This window comes from Salvelinus alpinus, chromosome 4 (assembly GCF_045679555.1).
Source record: "Salvelinus alpinus chromosome 4, SLU_Salpinus.1, whole genome shotgun sequence".
NCBI lineage: Eukaryota > Metazoa > Chordata > Actinopteri > Salmoniformes > Salmonidae > Salvelinus > Salvelinus alpinus.
The window spans coordinates 82,381,631-82,405,913 of record NC_092089.1 but is presented as its reverse complement, the minus strand read 5'-3'; the positions used below and the strand labels follow the sequence as shown (position 1 = coordinate 82,405,913).

Here is a 24,283-nt window from a genome sequence, read left to right as displayed (position 1 = left end):
GAAGTCAGAAGTTTACATACACTTAGGTTGGAGTCATTAAAACCACAATATTCTTGTTAACACACTGTAGTTTCGACAAGTCGGTTAGGACATCTACTTTGTGCATGACACAAGTCATTTTTCCATCAATTGTTTACAGACAGATTATTTCACTTATAATTCACTGTATCACAATTCCAGTGGGTCAGAAGTTTACATCCACTAAGTTGACTGTGCCTTTAAACAGCCTGGAAAATTCCAGAAAATGATGTCATGGCTTTAGAAGCTTCTGATAGGCTAATTGACATCAGTTGAGTCAATTGGAGGTGTACCTTTGGATGTATTTCAAGGCCTACCTTCAAACTCAGTGCCTCTTTGCTTGACATCATGGGAAAATCAAAAGAAATCAGCCAAGACCTCAGAAAAAAATGGTGGACCTCCACAAGTCTGGTTCATCCTTGGGAGCAATTTCCAAACGCCTGAAGGTACCACGTTCATCTGTACAAACAATAGTACGCAAGTATAAACACCATGGGACCACGCAGCCGTCATACTGCTCAGGAAGGTGACGCGTTCTGTCTCCTAGAGATGAACGTACTTCGGTGCGAAAAGTGCAAATCAATCCCAGAACAACAGCAAAGAAGCCTTGTGAAGATGCTGGAGGAAACAGGTACAAAAGTATCTATATCCACAGTAAAACGAGTCTTATATCGACATAACCTGAAAGGCCGCTCAGCAAGGAAGAAGCCACTGCTCCAAAACCACCATTTAAAAAAACAGCTACAGTTTGCAACTGCACATGGGGACAAAGATTGTACTTTTTAGAGAAATATCCTCTGGTCTGATGAAACAATAATAGAACTGTTTGACCATAATGACCATCGTTATGTTTGGAGGAAAAAGGGGGAGGCTTGCAAGCCGAAGAACACCATCCCAACTGTGAAGTACCGGGGTGGCAGCATCATGTTGTGGGGGTGCTTTGCTGCAGGAGGTACTGGTGCACTTCACAAAATAGATGGTATCATGAGGGAGGAAAATTATGCGGATATATTGAAGCAACATCTCAAGACATCAGTCCGGAAGTTAAAGCTTGGTCGCAAATGGGTCTTCCAAATGGACAATGACCCCAAGCATACTTTCAAAGTTGTGGCAAAATGGCTTAAGGACAACAAAGTCAAGGTATTTGGAGTGGCCATCACAAAGCCCTGACCTCAATCCCAAAATTTGTAGGCAGAACAGAAAAAGTGTGTGTGAGCAAGGAGGCCTACAAACCTGACTCAGTTACACCAGCTCTGTCCGGAGGAATGGGCCAAAATTCACCCAACTTATTGTGGGAAGCTTGTGGAAGGCTACCCGGAACGTTTGACCCAAGTTAAACAATTTAAAGGCAATGCTACCAAATACTAATTGAGTGTATGTAAACTTCTGACCCACTGGGAATGTGATGAAATAAATAAAAGCTGAAATAAATAATTCTCTCTACTATTATTCTGCCATTTCACATTCTTAAAATAAAGTGGTGATCCTAACTGACCTTACTCTGATTTAATATCAAGAATTGTGAAAGAGTGAGTTTAAATGTCAAGAATTGTGAAAAACTGAGTTTAAATGTATTTGGCTAAGGTGTATGTAATCTTCTCACTTCAACTGTATATCATTTTCTTTACAAACGTCTTCTCCGTCAGTAGAAAGCCTTGTAACCATATTCACAACAGTGCCATATTGTAGGCTACACCATTATGTACAATGAATTAGGGAGATCTGTATACAGACAACTGGAAAGCCATCAGTTAGGCTAAAGGTTCACACTTTATTGTTTGTCTTAAATGACATACTTTTTTCAAGTGTTGGGTTGATAAAGCTTAATTTAAACTGTTTGGAGATTATATGGTAGCCATTAATGTTTTACAACATTATTTTAAATAAACTTCTGGACTCCAAATACTCATGATTTCTGAGACCACAAAATAAATTGCACATAACAAGTAAATAGAGTTGGGTTTTAATTTTGCTAACAGCCTACATGAAAACAAAATGTTGATGCTTGGGATTTCAGCCTAAACCACAAGTAAACACACAAATAACTTATTCTCAACAAAAAAATAAATGAATTGTTTTAGGGCTTTAATATCCTAAAATAATTATGAACTAAGGAAATCGCACAGTGGTTACTGCTTCAGGCAGAGACTCATAAATAGCGAACTAGGCACTGTCATTACTTCCCTGCTTGCTACCCCCTTCATGACTAAACTGCATTCGGGGATCTCCACATGAGTCGCTAATGCATCCGCCATGTTGGGTAATACTCCTTACCAATTATTTCTGTATTTTTATATCTTATCGATATAGTTTAAATTAACTGTGAATCTGCATATTTAAATCTTATTTTGCAATAGCATTTGAATGATCTCCTTGTTGATTTGATGTGAGCCAGGCAGAAATATTTCATTTAGCAATCGGTTTCCCCTCCCTGCATTTGAGATGGTACAGTCCATATTGTGAAGCGGCATCATCCTCATTTCAGTTCATGTGAATCCCCCTTTTGGATCTGTCAACGTCTTTCTTCATCAATCCTATGTGTAAAGATATGCAGGGGGGACCCACGAAGTCGCGAGTACATTGTTTGTCGTTATTAGTCAGCATTTAAAGATACGTTTACCGTCTGTATGAGATAGGTTTTTTTCCGTTGAATGTAGACTGGCCTTGAATCACTAGACGGGTGAAAAGAGGCAGCAAACCGGCGGGAGCAAAGCCGCGTTTGACAGGTGCCATCGCTCGAGCTCTGTGTGGAGAGATGCCGCCCGTTCAGAGAACGATGTCTGATCTTCGCTCCCGAGTGGAGGGTGAGTAGCTAGATAACCGGCTACGTGCATGGGTTAGTTACAAGTTAAATTCCCACGTTATGCCCCTGTGAGATTGATATCGTTATGTGTGGTTATGAATAGGGCGCCTGTGTTGGCTAGTTAAATTACAGCAGCCAACGTTAGTTAGCTATTATTATCCAGTTAGCTAACGTTAGTTGGCTAGACTTGACCTCTTCTAGCTACTTAGGTAGCTTTATAGCAAGTATGCATGCAGATATCATACAGCAGAATATTATAGTGTCCGGTGACTAGTATTATGACCGACAGGCAATTTTCTGCAGTCGTCACCACCACTGCGGTTCGAAAACTGATGCATAAATACACCTTTTCAATCACATGCAATTCCCCCTCATCCCCACGAACGTTACAATGAAAATAGGATTCACCTGTCATAAGAAAATGTGAAGCTAGATGGCATACTCAAAGATGGGATATCTGTTTAGTTTACTAATGACTCCAAAGGTTATCCAAGTCCCTGAAGATAGAAGGACCACTGTGTGTATAGTGTAGAACCAACGTATTGCTATTTGTAGACAGACGTTTTGATATACTTTTACTTTTTTGTAGCTAAAGATCCCTATACCTGTGTTGACAAAGGCGGGGTCGTGGCTTACTCTGGCTATGGTGTTGAAAGTTTAGACATATGCTCGAGGCAAGTTGCAGTCGGTTTGATTTGTATCGATCGCTGTTTCCATTTGTCTGCACTCTGCATGAAATACCATGCCCCAAATGAAATATCCTGATCTCCAGCTGCTTTGAAGGACCAAGTGTTCTGTAAAATGGAAGTGTTAAAAAAATACAATTCTACGAAGACCATGGAACGTGATCTAAATTTGAGTGAACCCTTTATTTATTTTTATTTTTTTGTTTTCTTCCTTAATGCATCACAGCTGCACTGTATATGAAATCTAGACATTTTGAGCTCAGATCATTTTGAATAGATTATATTTCACTACAACTATTCCACAGCAAAAGCATAGTAAAGCTATTATAGCACATGATGTGGCTACCTATCGTCTTCTAGGCACTCCCACCAAGGCAGTTGGATTGCTTGTTTAGTGGGTGTTATTAAACAAGCATTAGGAAAGAACTTTGAACAAATAGCCTACCTCACCTTATGTTACTTTATTAAAAATGTCTGTAAGCCTAAGGGAAATTGACATCGTTGCACTTCAGCCTAATGAGACTATTTTAAACCTGAGAGACCAAATCCTTGAAGTGTATGCCACGAGCCTTCCCCTAGCCAACACATATTACCCCTAGCCAACACATATTTTATGACAATACAAGCTGCCTAGCATAACTGGGACGGCTTTTTCCGTGTCATCTGTTCTAGATGATTATGAGGCCTGTGAAAGTGAAAGGTCTGAATTACTCCCAATGCAGCTGAAGCCAGGGGTGATCATCTCATGGTATCATTCCATTGTGTTCAATCGAAGGAGCCTGGCCTTTCAAAGGAGAGTGAGATGAGTTTCAATGCATTGTATTGGTAGGTAGAACTCTAAATAATTAAACGAAAGCATAGATTCCAAAGAAGACTGACTGTTGCAGCTGCAGTCACAAGAGTAAGAACATAAATTATGCAAGGCCTGTCACCACCACAACCCCACCCTCACTACTGCCCTCCACTTATTTTTTTTCCAGTTACAAAGAGCAAACGTTTCCCTTTCTACTTGGCTGTGAAGCTGTCTGTGCCTTATGCCACACCCACCCATCTAAAAAAAAAAAAAAAAAAGTATCCGATTTTTCTGCGGAAGCACTTTTCTGAACATTGGAATCGATTAGGGCCTGCCCTGTGTCCGACAAGTCCGTCGTGACCTATCCTGTCCCAGCAAGTACTTTTTTTTTTCTCTCTCCCTCGACTTGTTATTTTGCTGCATTTCTATCCTGCCCCCATCCTCCCGTTCATTGCATCCCCTCCCTTCCTGTTGTGATTTTTTTTTTAATCACTGCAGTACATCAGGGCCCTGTTTCCATCTAGAAAGGGCAGCCCTCTGCCAGGCTTACCACCTAATCCACCCGTGGCCTGTCTGTCAGCTTCTCTCTGCGACATCACACTCCCCAGCCTCTCCACCACGTGCCGCTTGGCTTCCCTCCGCTGTGGGGACATCAGACGTCACGGCTCGCGCTGCCCTCACTGGGCCCAGGCCATGTTGCTAAAACAGCCTTATCTGAGAACTGTGTGTAGACTGGGGCCTGGGTGATATGAGAGGCCATCTACACGTGTACAGAACCAGGCAAGGCGTTGACAGGTAGTGGCACCCAGGACCTTCAAAGATGGGTTCGGTGTGCGCTGTGAATTGTCCACATCTCTTACGAGGAGGCGTGCGTGTGTGTGTGCTCTTAGCTCAGATGAGATCCTTTGAAAGGAGCGATGATTGCAGTTGAGGGATATCCCCCAGATGGAATGGGTTCAATAAGTCTTAATTGACAGATGTCAGCAACCACCATCCTCTTTTTTTGTTTAATGATCTGTTTCACCTGCTTGTCTGCAATCACCACATACAGACCCCAGCCCAGACCCCACCTGGCCAGGTAAAGTAGCCCAGACCCCACCTGGCCAGGTAAAGTAGCCCAGACCCCACCTGGCCAGATAAAGAAACCCAGACCCCACCTCCACCCCGGACGCCACCTGGCCAGGCAAAGTATCCTGGACCCCACCTGGCCAGGCAAAGTAGCCCGGACCCCAGCTGGCCAGGTAAACTAGCCCAGAGAGAATCACATTGGTCACATCAAGAGCTTAGTGCTTGTGTGTCTGTTCTGCCCATTCACATAAATGGCTAATCCTCCACCATTCTGCTTTGTTCTAACATAAATGTTCTTCACAAGAAACACACTTAACAGAGTGGGTCTAGACAAGGCTTATGAAGAATTCTCTCGCTCTTATCTCTCTCTTGCTTGCTCTTGTTCTCCCCCCTTCTCTCTCTCTCGCTCTCCCCCCTTCTCTCTCTCGCTCTCTCCCGCCGCCTCGCTCTATCCCGTGCTCTCGCCCGCCCTCTCGCTCTCTCCCTCGCTCTCACCCTTTGCTCTCCCTCTCATGCGCTCTCCCCCACTCGCGCGCGCTCTCCCCTCGTAGCTTTTTCTAATAATGAGTTATCCAAAAACATTGCACATGTGCCAAATACACTGAAATGCTTACATATTTTTTTCATTTTATTTATTTTATTTTATTTCATTTGATTTACTTTATTTAACCAGGTAGGCCAGTTGAGAACAAGTTCTCATTTACAACTGCGACCTGGCCAAGATAAAGCAAAGCAGTGCGACACAAACAACACAGAGTGACACATGGGATAAATAAACATACAGTTAAAAACACAATAGAAAAATCTATATACAGTGTGTGCAAATGTAGTAAGATTAGGGAGGTAAGGCAATAAATAGGCCATCGGGGTGAAATAATTACAATTTAGCGATTAAATATTGGAGTGCAGCAGATGAATGTGCAAGTAGAGATACTGGGGTGCAAAGGAGCAAAAAAAACAATATGGGATGAGGTAGTTGGGTGGCTATTTACAGATGGGCTATGTACAGGTGCAATGCTCTGTTAGCTGCTCTGACAGCTGATGCTTAAAGTTAGTGAGGGAGATATGAGTCTCCAGTTTGTTATTTTTGAAAGTCGTTCCAGTCATTGGCAGCAGAGAACTGGAAGGAAAAGTGGCCAAAGGAGGAGTTGGCTTTGGGGGTGACCATTGAAATAAACCTGCTGGAGAGCGTGCTACGAGTGGGTGCTGCTATGGTGACCAGTGAGCTAAGGCGGGGCTTTACCTAGCAAAGACTAATAGATGACCTGGAGCCAGTGGGTTTGGCGACGAATATGAAGCGAGGGTCAGCCAACGAGAGCATACAGTTTAAAGTGGTGGGTAGTATATGGGGCTTTGGTGACAAAATGGATGGCACTGTGATAGACTGCATCCAATTTGCTGAGTAAAGTGTTGGAGGCTATTTTGTAAATGACATCGCGGAAGTCAAGGATCGGTAGGATAGTCAGTTTTACGAGGGTATGCTTGGCAGCATGAGTGAAGGATGCTTAGTTGCGAAATAGGAAGCCGATTCTAGATTTAATTTTGCATTGGAGATGTTTAATGTGAGTCTGGAAGGAGAGTTTACAGTCTAACCAGACACCTAGGTATTTGTAGTTGTCCACATATTCTAAGTCAGAACCGTCCAGAGTAGTGATGCTAGATGGGTGGGCAGCGATCGGTTGAAGAGCATGCATTTAGTTTGACTTTCATTTAAGAGCAGTTGGAGGCCACGGAAGGAGAGTTGTATGGCATTGAAGCTCGTCTGGAGGTTTGTTAACTCCGTGTCCAAAGAAGGGCCGGAAGTATACACAATGGCGTCTGCGTAGAGGTGGATCAGGGAATCACCAGCAGCAAGAGCGACATCATTGATGTATACAGAGAAAAGAGTTGGCCCGAGAATTGAACCCTGTGGCACCCCCATAGAGGCTGCCAGAGATCCGGAAAAAAGGCCCTCCAATTTGACACACTGAACTCTATCTGAGAAGTAGTTGGTGAATCAGGTGAGGCAGTCATTTGAGAAACAAAGGCTGTTGAGTCTGCCGATAAGAATGCGGTGATTGACAGAGTCGATGAAGACGGCTGCACAGTACTGTCTTTTATCGATGGCGGTTATGGTATCGTTTAGGACCTTGTGCGTGGCTGAGATTCACCCATGACCAGCTCAGAAACCAGATTGCGTAGCAGAGAAGATGCGGTGGGATTCTAAACGGTCGGTGATCTGTTTGTTAACTTGGCTTTTGAAGACCTTGGAAAGGCAGGGTATGATATAGGTCTGTAACAGTTTGGGTCTAGAGTGTCTCCCCCTTTGAAGAGGGGGATGACGACGGAGGCTTTCCAATCTTTGGGGATCTCAGACAATACGAAAGAGAGGTTGAACAGGCTAGTAATACGAGTTGCAACAATTGCAGCTGATAATTTTAGAAAGAGAGGGTCCAGATTGTCTAGCCCAGCTGATTTGTAGGGCTCTAGATTTTTCAGCTCTTTCAGAACATTAGCTATCTGGATTTGGGTGAAGGAGAAATGCTGAGGCTTGGGCAAGTTGCTGTGGGGCGTGCAGGGGGGGGGGGTCGTCAATGTAAATAGTCCGGGTGGTCATTTGATTAATTGTTCAGCAGTCTTATAGCTTGGGGGTAGAAGCTGTTAAGGAGCCTTTTGGAGCTAGACTTGGCGCTCCGGTACCGGTTGCCGTGCGCAGAGAGAACTATCTGACTTGGGTGACTGGAGTCTTTGACAATTTTATGAGCCTTCCTCTGACATGATGAATCTGAAGAAATTGTCAAAAGCCACCCACAGACCTCACCCCAACAACAAATGTATAGTATCAGTTCTCTATGTCTGACAAGTTGTATGGCGCTGCGGGACGGAGTATTGTTTCTTCATCCTATATAATGTATTCTCAGTGAATTTAGTGATAATTGTTTATTTATTTTTATGTATATACACTGCCGTTCAAAAGTTTAGGGTTGCTTAGAAATGCCCTTGTTTTTGAAAGAATAGCACATTGTTTTTGTCCATTAAAACAACATCAAATTGATCAGAAATAGTGTAGATATTGTTAATGTTGTAAATGACTATTGTAGCTGAAAACTGTAGATAATCTTTTTTTAAAACTTTTGTATCTACAGAGGCCCATTATCAGCAACCATCACTCCTGTGTTCCAATGGCACGTTGTGTTAGCTAATCCGAGTTTTATAATTAAAAGGCTAATTGATCATTCTAAAAACATTTTTCAATTATGTTAGCACAGCTGAAAACTGTTCTACTGATTAAAGAAGCTATAAAACTGGCCTTTAGACTAGTTCAGTATCTGGAGCATCATTTGAGGTTTCGATTACAGGCTCAAAATGGCCAGAAACAAATAACTTTCTGCTGAAACTCGCCAGTCTATTCTTTTTCTGAGGCTATTCCATGCGAGAAATTGCCAAGAAACTGAAGATCTCGTACAACGCTGTGTACCACTCCCTTCACAGAACAGCGCAAACTGGCTCTAACAGGAATAGAAAGAGGAGTGTGAGGGCCCCGGTGCACAACTGAAGAATTGGACAGGTACATTAGTGTCTAGTTTGAGAAACAGACGCCTCACAACTGGCTGCTTCATTAAATAGTACCCGCAAAACACCAGTCTCAACGTCAACAGTGAAGAGGCGACTCCGGGATGCTGGCCTTCTAGGCAGAGTTGCAAAGATAAAGCCATGTCTCAGACTGGCCAATAAAAAGACAATTTTATGATGGGCAAAAGATCAGACACTGGACAGAGGAACTCTGCCTAGAAGGCCAGCATCCCGGAGTCGCCTCTTCACTGTTGACGTTGAGACTGGTGTTTTGCGGGTACTATTTAATGAAGCTGCCAGTTTTCAGCTGTGCTAACATAATTCCAAAAAGGTTTTCTAATGATCAATCAGCCTTTTTAAAATGATAAACTTGGATTAGCTTACACAAAGCGCCATTGGAACACAGGAGTGATGGTTGCTGATAATGGGCCTCTGTACACCTGTGTAGATATTCCATAAAAAAATTGCCGTTTACAGCTAAAATAGTCATCAACAACATCAACGATGTCTACACTGTATTTCTGATCAATTTTATTTTAATTGACAAAATTGCTTTTCTTTCAAAAACAAGGACATTTCTAAGTGACCCCAAACTTGAACGGTAGTGTAAATAAAGTAATCAATATCAGTGATAGACGAGGTAGTTATATGCATACAATCAGGGGTAAAGTGGCTGAGCAGTAGAATAAAAAATAGTTGCAGCAAAATATGGTGTGTGTTAGGGATTCACTTGAATAGAGGCACTGCAGATAGCGCTGATGACTGGTCCGTCCGAACCACGTATGAACAAGGGAATCTACATTCGGAAAGCCTGTTTTTGTCCTGCCCTTGACTTTGGTGCAGGGCATGTGATGTACATAGCCTCTTCGTTGCAAAACTCCCTTATCTTCTCAAAGATAAGTTTGTCTAGCTGTGCCCAGTCCAGGTGGTGCTTGTACAGGCAGACCATCTATGGGAGGAAGGATGTCAGTGTTGCGCAGCAGCAGAAACCTGGTCCCAACGGAGTCCAAACGTTCCTTGGAAGAAGCATTTCAAGGTCCTGGAGTGGCCTAGCCAGTCTCCAGATCTCAACCCCATAGAAATTCTTTGGAGGTAGTTGAAAGTCCGTGTTGCCCAGCAACAGCCCCAAAACATCACTGCTCTAGAGGAGATCTGCATGAAGGAATGGGCCAAAATACCAGCAACAGTGTGTGAAAACCTTGTGAAGACTTACAGAAAACATTTGACCTCTGTCATTGCCAACAAAGGGTATACAGTAATCCCTCGTTTATCGTGGGGGTTACGTTCCGAAAATGACCCGCGATAAGTGAAATCCGCGAAATAGAAAACTTTTTTTTTTTTTACAATTAGCAACTATTACATGTATACAAATACAGTGACTCACGTGTAGGCCGTTTCGTCGACATTATGGGTTTAGGAGATGTTCGAAATTACAAGATAATTTGGCCAACTTAATGTAAATTTGCCAAGCTGTTTTATGTACGTACACATAACTGCACGAGACGACAAAATGATAGCACAATTCGTAGCATGTTTTGATACAAGAAGCGGGAGTGAGTTTTTAGCGAATCAGAATGCAGAGCACAATGCACCAAAAAAAAAAAAAAAATGCATTATGAAAATCCGCGAAATAGCGAATCCGCGATAAGTGAACCGCGAAGTGGCGAGGGATCACTGTATAACAAAGTATTGAGAAACTTTTGTTATTGACCAAATACTTATTTTCCACCATAATTTGCAAATAAATTCATTAATTTTCTTTTCTCATTTTGTCTGTCATAGTTGAAGTGTACCTATGATGAAAATTACAGGCCTCTCATCTTTTTAAGTGGGAGAACTTGTACAATTGGTGGCTGACTAAATACTTTTTTGCCCCACTGTATATTAAAAAAGCAGCTTTCCACAAGTGTTTGTCCTGGGTGGCGTCATGGTAACGCTTTTGCATTATAGTTTTTGATTAAGTTTACCACAAGTCCTCATGCTTCAGGTGTAACCTGTGCTTTCTTGGGTCAGCGCTCTTTTTGATGGGAGGCATTAGACCATTCTCCTTATATGACTAGTGAAGGAGAGTCAGGCGTTTTCTACTGATGCTGAAAGACAAATTCCCGATAAAAATATTTTGGCATTATTATACAATAGATAGCCGTAATCACTGTCAGACACACCTGGCTAACTTTATGGATCATGTAATCATCTGGTGAAGTGGAGTCTTTTGTTTAGACGTGCTAGCTAACCATTGATCCCAAACCATAGAGTACTAGAAATACAAACCGATTGTCATAGCTAGCTAAAGTGAACCAAATAGGTTCAATGTTAGCTAGCAAACATTAGAATGCCATTTTGCATTGCTAGTTATAGCCTGAGAACATTACTACACACAGATCATAAACGTAATGTTATCTAGTGAGCCAGCCATCTAATGTCAGCTAGCTAGCTAACAGTATGCTTTAACTTGCAATGAAAACAACTTTCTGACAAAATTAGAAACGTATAATATCTGAAAATGTAGCTAGACTCTTACCTGTATACATATATGAATGCTTCACAGCAGACTGCATCCCCTTTCATTAAATAAGACTTCCTGTGTCGTTTCTGTTGCTTGGCCCGTTTTTGTGTCAAGTCATTCTGGTTCACACTGACTGTGTACAATGCCATAAGAATCATCTTAAGCTTTAGCCCCCACCCAAACGCTGACCATTTCACTCACCCTAGCAGAGCTGGTTAGGCTGTTTTCATGTTATCCAGAGTTTTGGTGATTAACTGTGCTCCTGGCAACAATTTAATTACGCTTTTATGCCGACATTTACTGACACCGCGCAACACCCATTTGAATATGTCCATTCTTAAATCCATCAGTTATTCTTCGCTCTGGCACACTCAGACGAGATATTATAGTAGCATTTTCAAGCTGTATATTCAAATCATAAACTAACTCAATTATGTTACTTTATAGATGTTTTGGATATGAGGTGCGAAAATGCTAATATAGGTACCATTGACTTGCATTGTATTTTTGCCACATGCTAAAAAGTAATAATTTGAAACAGTGGCCAGGTAAACAAAACCAAAGCATGGGTTTTGGTCATAACTGGTTCATAGACTGGAAACTAATATGTAAATAACTAATAGCAGGAACGGCTCCATCTATTGGTCAGAACCTGTTCATTTCAAAATGTAGGATGGGACATAACAACTTCAATACCAAATTTACCTAAACAGGGGAAAAAACACACATTACATAGATTGAAGAAATAATATGCCAAGCCGCCGCTCCATACTATTTGTCAGACATTGAGAACTGATACTAAATACTTGTTGTTAGGGTGGGATTGGCATGGTGTATGGAGGGTCATATGGGGGCGTTTGACCTTTTATTTGGATTCCTCAGGTCTTACTCATTGTTATGAAGCAGTTTGGCCCAAATTGGATGTTGGCTACTGTATTTATTGAATATTATATGAATCCTATCAATTAAAATGACCAATTTGGGCGCAATCAATTAGCTTAATTTCTAAGAGAACAAATTATATTTAATCAAAATAACGTTGCAGGAATTATAATATTATTTGGTTCTAACTACAGAAACGATGTAAGAACAATTTTGCTATGGTGGGTGCATGGCTTGCTGAAATGACATAGAACGACCTTGACAGGATTGGCGTCTGGTCTGCCCATGTGCTTGGCGGATCACTGGCTGATAATGTGACACAAAAGCCCAACCCGCCATTAAATCCCTTGTCTGGGGTCAGAAGCCTGTCATAACAAGTCCCCCCCGGCCCCCCTCTATTCTCCTCCTCCCTCCCCGCACACGAGGGTATCTCCTTTTTCTATTTTCTACTTCATGTCCTTCCTTCCATCACCGCGCTACCCTCGGGCTAATATCCATTTCCCCCCATTCTCTCATTCTCTTCGGCTCACCTCGAAGAGACAACCACTCTTCCTTCTAAGTCATTGTAGATGGCAGATGAGGGTTGGTACAATAGCCTAACCCTCCCTGCTTTTCTCCCACTTTCTCTCACTCCCACTCAACACATGCACAGAGCTGTGTGAATATGCAGTAATTTGTGCACTGCCATACAAAGATGCTAATACTATTGATTGGCTCATGGTCTTAAGAGGAAGAGGGCCTACAAGCCCAATGCTGTAAGCCAGCACATGAAAGAGAGCCTATTGCACTCATTTTCATCAGTAGGACCCCGTTGCTGACAGGTAATGATTGTCTTTCTGCCCCTCCACGTTAATCGATTTGATCCTTTGATCTCAGCCCAGATGAATCTTATTTATGAGCTATTCTGGCAACCATGGCCCACCACACCTATAATAACCACATTTCATACCCCACACATCAGCCTAGTGTACGCCCAGCACAGGAACATAACTCAATACTCGGCTCCAGCACGGGAACATAATTTTTTTATTTCACCTTTATTTAACCAGGTAGGCTAGTTGAGAACAAGTTCTCATTTGCAACTGCGACCTGGCCAAGATAAAGCAAAGCAGTTCGACACATACAACAACACAGAGTTACACATGGAATAAACAAACATATAATCAATACGCCGCTCCAGCACGGGAACATAACTCAATACTCGGCTCCAGCATCATTTATGGAATCTCTATTGGAGAGAGTTGAGAAATAGCCTTTTCCTCTCTGGCTTCTCTTACCATCTACCTGCCTGGTATGCGTTTGTGAGGGAGAGGGGTCAAGCCTGCACATCAAAACAAATGTTATTGGTCACATACACATATTTAGTAGATGTTATTGCTAGTGATGCACCGATATAACATTTTTGACCGATATCTTCCTTGCCCCAAAAATATACGATATTTAAGATTTTAGCAGCCTTTTAAGCATTCTAGTACAGTTAAATAGACCGCTGCGTCCATGTGTGTGTTAACTAAGGCACTGCATCTCAGTGCAAGAGGACTGTAGTGCATCGTCACTACAGTCCCTGGTTTGAATCCGGCCGTGATTTGGAGTCCCATATGGCGGCGCACAATTGGCCCAGCGTTGTCCGGGGCATTCATTGTAAATAAGAATTGGTTCTTAACTGACTTGCCTAGTTAAATAAAGGTTACACACACACCACACTGACCAAAAATGTATTTTCTTGGCTACTTTTATAGCCAACAAAATAGAGATACTTTTATTTTGAAGGCATACCGAAAATTCCACTATTGTGCGTATTCCATATTGTGGCTAGCTTCACAACACATAACCCGGTCCGGGCGAACCTCACTAGCCAGATGAAGCTAGCTGGCTGCTTATAACGTTAGCTTTGGGCAACAGGGTTAATTAGCTGGCTATCTATTTATTTTCATGAACTGAAATTCAATTTCAATAAGCGAACAACAAGTGGCAACCTAGCTAATACTTGCTTACAAGGATTCCTAAATCATTGCTAAGAATAATGAAAATACAGCCTCTAAGGTGCAGGGTTGAGTAACCGGGTGGTAGCCGGCTAGTGATGGCTATTTTAAGTTTGATGGCCCTTGAGATAGAAGCTGTTTGTCGGCCACTCGGTCCCAGCTTCGGTGCACCTGTACTGACCTCACCTGTACTGACCTGTACTGACCTTCTGGATGGTAGCTGGGTGAACAGCCCGTGGCTCAGGTGGTTGGTTGTCCTTGATTTATATTTTTGGCCTTCCAGTGACATCGGGTGCTGTAGGTGTCCTAGAGGGCAGACAGTGTTGCGCCTTCTTCACCACACTGTCTGTGTGGGTGGACCATTTCAGATTGTCAGAGATGTGTACGCCGAGGAACTTGAAGCTTTTCACCTTCTCCGCTGTGGTCCTGTCGATGCGGATAGGGGCATGCTCTCTCTGCTGTTTCCTGAAGTCCACGATCAGCTCCTTGTTTTTTTTTTTTTGCCGTTGAGGTTCGAGGTTATTACATGAGCAGGCCACTGTAGAACAACACACATTCTAGTAAGCGGTCAATGCGATCATGCCACAGCAGGACTGCAAGGTCAGGTGAGAAGCCGATGGCCGACATTCCACGTAAAGGCAACACCATCAATGGTCAGGAAACTGAAACCGAAGTTGCCCTTGGGCATGGGCCCGGAGTCTCGTGTGTTTTACGACCCTGCTCGTGACTTGACTTGGTACAACTAGCCTACAGTGGTTGTTCCTTTTAAAAGTTTTGTAGCACACCTTGTGTGGCACGTTATTTAAGTGTCAGCTATTGTTGCCTTTAATGCTAGTTAGTGCTGGTTGGACCACCAAAGGGCATCTTTGAGAAGCATTTTACTTTTTTAATATTGGCTGTACTAGAGAAATGTAAAACCTTTTTTTGTAAGAATGTAGTATATGAGATTTGTTGCTAGTAAGTTGCTAGCTAGCATTAAACTTATCTTATAAAAAAACAATCAATCAATCAATCAATCATAATCACTAGTTAACTACACATGGTTGATGATATTACTAGTTTATCTAGCGAAACCCTGACAACGTGACCGGTCGAGAGTAGGCTACTGTACTAAGAACAAAATAATCCTAACATTTCCACACCCTAATTGTAGGCTAACCAATACCCAAACGGAGATTCAGTGAAAATAAAAATGTCATTGATTTATCAATGCCAGTCCCCATGCTTGTCTCAGAGCAGTGCGAATCGGTGCTGAAATAGTTGACCACATCTAATTCAGTGATATTTATTCCCATAGTAATTCATTATGGATCCATAACAAAATATACATCTGCATTACAATTATAATGCAGGGTTAATAATAAATTAATATATTTGTAGGGGTTGATGCTTTCTTTTTGTTCGGGCAAATCTGTTTTTGGAGTACTTAAAACAATGCATTTGGTGGATCATCATCAAGAGATAGGGTCCAGCATATCCATCCAGAAGGCGATGTTGAGCTAACGTAGGCTAATATGATTAGCATGAGGTTGTAAGTAACAAGAACATTTCCCAGGACATAGACATATCTGATATTAGCAGAAAGCTTAAATTCTTGTTAATCTAACTGCACTGTCTAATTTACAGTAGCTATTAAAGTGAAATACTACCATGCTATTGTTTGAGGAGAGAGCACAATTTTGAACATGAAGTTATTAATAAAGAAATTAGGCACATTTGGGCAGTCTTGATACAAAATTTAACAGAAATAATAATACATTATGGCCTTTGTCTTGCATTTCAAAGATGTTGGTACAAAAAAATACAAAATCATGTTTTTTTCTTCTTCTTTGTATTATCTTTTACCAGATCTATTGTGTTATATTCTCCTACATTCCTTCCACTTTTCCACAATGGTAGCAAGAATATGCATATCCTTGCTTCAGGGCCTGAGCTACAGGCAGTTAGATTTGGGTATGTCATTTTGGGCGAAAATTGAAAAAAAAAGTGGCGGATCCTTAAGAGGTTTTAAACCTGAATACTGATGTAGCTACTGTGCCTTTTGCAAGCTTAGGATTTGATATCTGGCTCATCTGGCAAGGTCACGCCGTTGGTTCTGACTTATAAACTTGAAATATCCTTGTTCATGGTGATGAGGGAGAGAGGGGAATGCAGAACGTTTACATTGTCAGAACATGTTATTGTTAGACATCAGGTATCCTATGGAGAACGGCCACAGTCTGGTTGCAGTTGTTGGGTTGTAATTTGAAATAATTCCTTACACCAGAAGATGATGGATATTTGTAGGAGGAAAGTGTATGGTGGGGTAAATTTAAGGTTGGATATGAGCCAGGGGCTTGGAATGTTACGAAGTAAGGGAAAGGCAGTCACATGGTTGCAGTCACTGATAAGGGTGGATTAGTGAGGAATTGGGGGCCCCGGTCAGGTCACATTCAGGGAGAAGGAAGAGTTTATTACCCATATCACTTAACTTCCTGCCTAGCAACAGAGATGTATTGGCTGTCCAGATGTGTAAGGAGGAGACTCGGCGTAGGAGGAAGGTTTAAATGCCAGGGCTTGTGTAAATGTTTTTTTGTCTAATGCAGGTGTGTGACCAAGTGGGTGAATAAACTTGGTTTTGAGCTTTAATAGTTTTCCGTTATTTTTTTTATTTTTTACTTTGTTTATTTAGAACCTAATAGTTCAAAGGAACAATCATGTGTTTCAGTCAGCCTCAGCTTGTTATTTACTATCCAATGTGGCTTGGCTGAGGTGTCAGAACTGTCAGTTACCTCCCAAGATCCCCGTCAAAGTGTAATAGATGCTAGCAGATACCCATAGACTTCGTCATTGTGCTAACGCTAGTTAGGCTCGGGAAGCTACCTCTAACTTCCTCCCATACTGGACACAGACATAAATATGCTATCCACAAGTTAATCAGGGAAGTAGATAAAGGGCCTCATTGCCAAAATCCCGAAGTGTCCCTTTAATATTTCAACAGGAAGCATCTAATATGCATGTCCCTGTGGTGTGTGCTTAAGTGAGTTTTGGAAATCCTTCAGCGTCTGTTGGATTGGAACTGGACCGACTAATGTAAAGTAGGTCTATTGACACGTGGTTATTCATGATGACTTTAATTGGATGTGAATCACCACTCTCCTAGCTGACATGGAAACACCCAGGGTCGTGTTCATTAGGGCATGCAAGGGAAAATGAGCGCCTCTTATTGGACACATCCAGGTAGTCCCTCTTGTTGTTGTCTTGAGCAATCCTTACAGATGAAACACAGCACTGCTTTTCTCCACATGGATACTACAGGTGTAGGATCTTAATTTGACCTATATTGTTACAGTAAAATTATCCTACAGCAACAGAATTTGAAGGTCCTGTGCTGGCGTGGTCTGCAGTTGTGAGGCCTGTGGGATGTAGTGCCAAATTCTCTAAAATTACGTTGTAGGTGGCTTATGGCAGTGAAATAAACATTCAATTCAAAAAAACTCTGGTGGACATTCCTGCAGTGAGCATGCCAGTTGCACGCTCCCACAACTTGAAACATCTGTGGCATTGTGTTGTGAGACACAACTGCACATTTTAGAGTGGCCTTTTCTTGTCCCCAGCACAATGATGATCATGCTCTTTAATTAGTTTCTTGATATGCCACACCTGTCAGGTGGATGGATTATCTTGGCAAAGGAGAAATGCTCACTAACAGGGATGTTAACAAATTTGTGCACAAAATTTGAGGGAAATCTGCTTTTTGTGCTCATGAAAAATTTCTGGGATATTTTATTTCATCTCATGAACCATGGGACCAACACTTTACATGTTGCGTTTGTTTGTTTAATATACATAGTTTAGTGCAAAAAATGTGGTAATTAACTACAATGACCAAAATCAATTATGTGGTTACTTGTCCAGTCTGTTTCTTTTACGCCTGCTATGTTCGGTTCGTGTGGGGCAGACACGGAGAGGGAGAGAAGAGACACAAGAATTCACAATCAAGAGGGATTGAGAACATTTGCTTCGTGAGGCATCTCTACCTGAAAATACATTATCTAAGTGATTGATAGTTGGTATTCAGCAGTCAAGTATGCCTTATTTACTTTAAAGAACTATTAAAATAGTGATTTTTGTCAGACTGTATAGGCAGCATCTCTATAGAGATGAGATGACGACTTGGAATGAAATGGGCCTAATAAAGTAATCAAATTAAACAAATGTAATTTAAACAACTGAAATACATTATTAAAGTAATGTGAATACATGATGGTTAATAAGTGAAAGCGGTAATGGGCAGTCACTACCTTCATTAGACTTTTATTAATTGTTTTATTCTGTGTTAAGGCATTCAACCCACAATGCATAATGCACTTAATGTAAACATTTTTTTTTATTGAAAACAAAATTGAAAATGTGATTCTTTTTTAATCGAACAGACCTCAAAGCACAAATCGCTCAGCACTACTGTTAATATACCTGTGTTTTTTATTGTGGGTTTTCAGTGAGTTCATGTAAATCACGAAGTGATGCAGGAAAATTCTCAGCAACAAAAGTGATCAAATTAAGATCCTACATCTGTAGATGCTACTGCATGTTGTAAAAGTGCTTCTATGAGATTGATAACATCATCAGGAAGTGACTATGAAAGCTGGGTCTGTTGCCACGATAACAGTGAAGGAACCCAACATATAATGTGATGGGCTAAAATCCTTTGTACACTAATTAAATAGATTATATTGGGTAATTTTACATTTTACAAAACACAGAACAGGTAGCTTACAGTCACTACTTTATTTTCCAAAGTCTTACTTTTGAATGCCTCCAAATTATTTTGCAGCTTTGAAAACAAAGGAGCCGTGAGGAACTGACGTTGACACAATAGCGTGCCTGTCTGCCCGACTGGTATTGTCTATTTTCTGCCCTCCCGCCTTTTATAAAAATACTCATAGCTTGCTGTTTTGACACCACGTGCTGGCATCTCCGCTCCATTATTCATAAATTCCCATGTAGCCAAAAGGTCTCTTCCCCCTTCTGATGATCCCACACTAAGCTCCTGATGTCACAGCCCCTTGCTCCTAGCCCCCAGTCCCCTGCCCCTAGCTGATGTCACAACAGCCCCCTGCTCACAGCCCAATGCGATTTCAAGTTTTCATAACAATCGGAAATCGGTATTTTTGGACACCGATTTAGACGATTTTAATGTTTAAAATATAAATATTTTTTTACACCGTTATTTAACTAGGCATGTCAGTTAAGAACACATTCTTATTTCAATGACGGCCTAGGAACGGTGGGTTAACTGCCTTGTTCAGGGGCAGAACGACAGATTTTTACCTTGTCAGCTCGGGGATTCAATCTTGCAACCTTACGGTTAACTAGTCCAACGCTCCAACCACCTGCCTTTCATTGCACTCCACGAGGAGTCTGCCTGTTACGCGAATGCAGTAAGAAGCCAAGGTAAGTTGCTAGCTAGCATTAAACTTATCTTATAAAAAACAATCAATCAATCAATCATAATCACTAGTTAACTACACATGGTTGATGATATTACTAGTTTATCTAGCGTTTCCTGCGTTGCATATAATCGATGCGGTGCGCATTCGCGAAAAAGGTACCTAACCATAGACATCAATGCCTTTCTTAAAATCAATACACAAGTATATATTTTTATACCTGCATATTTAGTTAATATTGCCTGCTAACATGAATTTATTTGTCACTTCTCTTGCAACAGAGTCAGGGTATATGCAGCAGTTTGGGCCGCCTGGTTCATTGCGAACTGTGTGAAGACTATTTCTTCCTAACAAAGACAGCCAACTTCGCCAAACGGGGGATGATTTAACAAAAGCGCATTTGCGAAAAAAGCACAATCGTTGCATGACTGTACCAAACCATAAACATCAATGCCTTTCTTAAAATCAATACACAGAAGTATATATTTTTAAACCTGCATATTTAGCTAAAAGAAATCCAGGTTAGCAGGCAATATTAACCGGGTGAAATTGTGCCACTTCTCTTGCGTTCATTGCACGCAGAGTCGGGGTATATGCAGCAGTTTGGGCTGCCTGGCTTGTTGCGAACTAATTTGCCAGAATTGTACATAATTATGACATAACATTGAAGGTTGTGCAATGTAACATCAATATTTAGACTTATGGATGCCACCCGTTAGATAAAATACGGAACGGTTCCGTATTTCACTGAAAGAATAAATGTTTTGTTTTCGAGATGATAGTTTCCGGATTCGACCATATTAATGACCTAAGGCTCGTATTTCTGTGTGTTATTATGTTATAATTAAGTCTATGATTTGATAGAGCACTCTGACTGAGCGATGGTAGGCACCAGCAGGCTCGTAAGCATTCATTCAAACAGCACTTTCATGCGTTTTGCCAGCAGCTCTGCTGTTTATGACTTCAAGCCTATCAACTCCCGAGATTAGGCTGGTGTAACCGATGAGAAAGGGCTAGCTAGTTAGCGGGGTGCGCGCTAATAGCGTTTCAAACGTCACTCGCTCTGAGACTTGGAGTAGTTGTTCCCCTTGCTCTGCATGGGTAACGCTGCTTCGAGGGTGACTGTTCTGGGTGGCTCTTCTGCGAGGAGAGGGAAGGAAGCTATACTGTTACACTGGAAATACTAAAGTGCCTATAAGAACATCCAATAGTCAAAGGTATATGAAATACAAATGGTACAGAGAAATAGTCCTATAATAACTACAACCTAAAACTTCTTACCTGAGAATATTGAAGACTCATGTTAAAAGGAACCACCAGCTTTCAAATGTTCTCATGTTCTGAGCAAGGAACTTAAACGTTAGCTTTCTTACATGGCACATATTGCACTTTTACTTTCTTCTCCAAAACTTTGTTTTTGCATTATTTAAACCAAATTGAACATGTTTCATTATTTATTTGAGGCTAAATTGATTTTATTGATGTATTATATTAAGTTAAAATAAGTTCAGTATTGTTGTAATTGTCATTATTACACAAAAAAAAAAAACGGCCGATTTTTAATCGGTATCTTTTTTTGTGGTCCTCCAATAATCGGTATCGGCGTTGAAAAATCATAATCAGTCAACCTCTACTTTAGTCTGCCTCAGCCTATGGAAAGACAGCTAGAGTGATGGGGGGAGTCTTAATTCCATAGTGTCCTGTTGTTTTTGTGAGCACTGGTTACAGTATTGTGATCAGATGAGATGATTGTATAACTCTCAAGAGTTTAATTAGATCAGTAGCTAGCTAGCTAGGGACCAGCCAGGGGGTTGATGCTAGCTAGTATAAATGAATTTCTTCTCTAACCATGAATGAGGGATGCATTGAAGTAGGCCTACTGGTAATCCCTTTCTAGTAACATCTCATCCTGTGTTCTTGGAATCTGAATATCTGGACTAGTCCAGTGACTGCTGAGAAAGATCAGCTGACAACAGGGGAAAGTCCTTGTGGCGGCACGGAGAGACGGCTGACAGGAGGGAATAGACCCCAATGGGACAGTCATGGGGTAGCTTCCCATTTCTGTAGTTTCCCATGCTTCGCAGTATGTTGGAAACACCCGCTTTTAGCTACAGAAAGTCAACATACGAGAATAACCCTAGAGTCTGCGAGAGCGGGGGCGGAAGATGACTCCTTGGCTGACAACATGGTAACGACTGGACCGGAAACGACTACGAGTAATGAGAGCACAGCACAAGAGAACACCACAGCAACTGTCACAAGTTCCGCTGCAACAGCGGGCCACAAACAGATGCAGGTATGTGTCTGTGGTTGGAGGAAAGTTACATCACACCATGGGTTGAGGATCCACCAGGGGAAGAAGGGGTGTTTGGGTAAAGAGAGACAGAGGCCTCGCATTGATCACTTTCTGCGAAAGCGATCAAATCAGTCGAATGAAGCACAGCAACTGGACGCAAACCATAGTTTGCAGTGCATCAGTACCACTGTCATGGAGGACGTAAACTCAAGCACCGAAGTAACAACTGAGGTGGAACCAACAACAGGAGTGGAACTCACTCAGCCTCCCAGACCTGCAGTCGAGAGGAGACTACCAGGGCACAGACCGTATGTGAAGTGGCCTGGCGCCAGTGACAAGAAGTTGTGGGAAGCAGTGAATATTGACCTTACCTTGACCCTCGAGAAACTTCGAGGCACAGTGGAGAAGAAGTTGGAGAGGATGGGGGACATCATCTATGAGTACGGGGCAGAAAGCTTTGGAGTGCAAGAGGCAAAAGGCGGGAGAAAGGTTCCAACCCCACCAGTTTCCAGGAGGCAACAAGAAATCAAGCGCCTCGTTCAAGAAAGGAGACAGCTTAAGAAACAGTGGAAGAAGGCCTCGGAAGTGGAAAAGGAGGGCATAGAGGCACTTCAGGCTGACATTAAAACCCGGTTGGCATCCCTCCGTAGAGCAGAGAACCTACGGAAACGCAGAAGGAAGAAAGAACAAACTAGAACTCGATTCTATAAAGATCCCTTCAAGTTCCTTAAGTCTCTTCACGAAGGAAAAAAGTGGAGCTCTAAAAACAAAGAAAGACCTAGAGGAGCACCTGATAACAACAAACTTTGACTCAAAGCGACATGAACATCTGGCCATCCCATCAGATATCCCACCCATTGAACCCCCGGAACATCATATTGAGACCAGCCCTCCGACATGGAAAGAGGTGGAAAACACAGTTCGACGGGCAAGAACAGCATCAGCCCCGGGGCCAAATGGAGTCCCGTACAAAGTGTATAAGAACGCACCAGACGTCCTGAGGGTCCTCTGGAGGCTTATGAGAACAGCTTGGCAAAAGAAGATAATACCCAAAGTGTGGCGTAGGGCAGGCGGGGGGGTACTGATCCCTAAGGAGAAGGATGCAGTGAACATCAGCCAATTCCGCCCAATCTCCTTACTGAATGTCGAGGGTAAAATCTTCTTTAGTGTCATTGCCCAGAGGATGTCCGAGTACCTGCAAAGGAATGCGTACGTCGATACATCTGTACAGAAGGCAGGAATATCAGGGTTCTCTGGCTGCTTGGAACACTCCAGCATGATCTGGCACCAGATCCAAATGGCCAAGGTGGAGAAAAGGGACCTCCATGTAGTCTTCCTCGACCTCGCCAATGCATTTGGCTCTGTGCCCCATGAACTCCTGTGGTCTGCCTTCAGATTTTTCCACATACCGGACACCATCACAACGCTGGTGAAGTCGTACTTCCAGGATCTGCAGTTCTGCTTCACCACCTCAGTTCACCACCTCATGGCAGTGCCTGAATGTAGGTATAATGGCGGGATGTACCATTTCTCCGTTGGCATTCATAATGGCAATGGAGGTTATCATCAGATCCTCAAAATGGGTTGCTGGTGGACAGTGAGTCGACTCTGGTTTCCGCCTCCCTCCACTCAGAGCCTACATGGACGACATTACAACATTGACCACCACTGTCCCATGCACCAGGAGACTGCTCAGAAAACTCGAGGAGAACATCAGCTGGGCCCGTATGAAGATTAAACCATCCAAGTCACGCAGCATCTCGATTGTGAAGGGAGTACTCTCTGACCTGAAATTCTTCATCGGAGATGACCAAATCCCAACAGTGTCTGAGCAGCTGGTAAAAAGCCTTGGAAGGTGGTATGATGCAAGCCTGAAGGACAAAGACTAGGTGCAACAGCTGCGCAAAGATATCAGTAGTAGCCTACAGTCCATCGACAACACCCAGCTACCTGGAAAGTTAAAGGCCTGGTGTCTGCAGTTTGGTCTCCTACCCGGGTGTTGTGGCCCCTAGCAGTGTATGAGGTTCCAATCTCAACAGTGGAGAAGATGGAAAGAGGAGTCACAGGCTACTTAAAGAAGTGGCTCGGAGTTCCACGATGCCTTACCACTATAGGCCTCTATGGAGATGGTGTCCTCAAGCTGCCCCTCACCAGTCTAACAGAGGAATTCAAGTGTGCAAAAACCAGGCTCCAGATGACACTGAATGAATCTCGAGACCCAGTGGTGAGCAACAACGCGCCGACCTTGGCAACTGGGCGCAAATG

The 24,283-nt window shown here is 42.4% G+C and overlaps 1 protein-coding gene across 3 annotated transcripts in view; it reads left to right on the top strand.

Annotated features, from left to right (window-relative positions):
- Positions 1-2,503: 2,503 nt before the first annotated feature.
- atp8a1 (ATPase phospholipid transporting 8A1) overlaps positions 2,504-24,283 on the top strand; it is a 232,151-nt gene continuing 210,371 nt past the window's right edge. For 2 of the 3 annotated variants that reach the window (XM_071399246.1, XM_071399245.1), the window contains exon 1: positions 2,504-2,822. In XM_071399246.1, coding sequence (XP_071255347.1) covers positions 2,774-2,822 — 49 coding nt within the window. In that variant the 5' untranslated portion in view covers positions 2,504-2,773. Of the gene's footprint in view, positions 2,855-24,283 lie in introns of all 3 variants that reach the window. The other variant, XM_071399247.1, reaches the window with a different exon arrangement.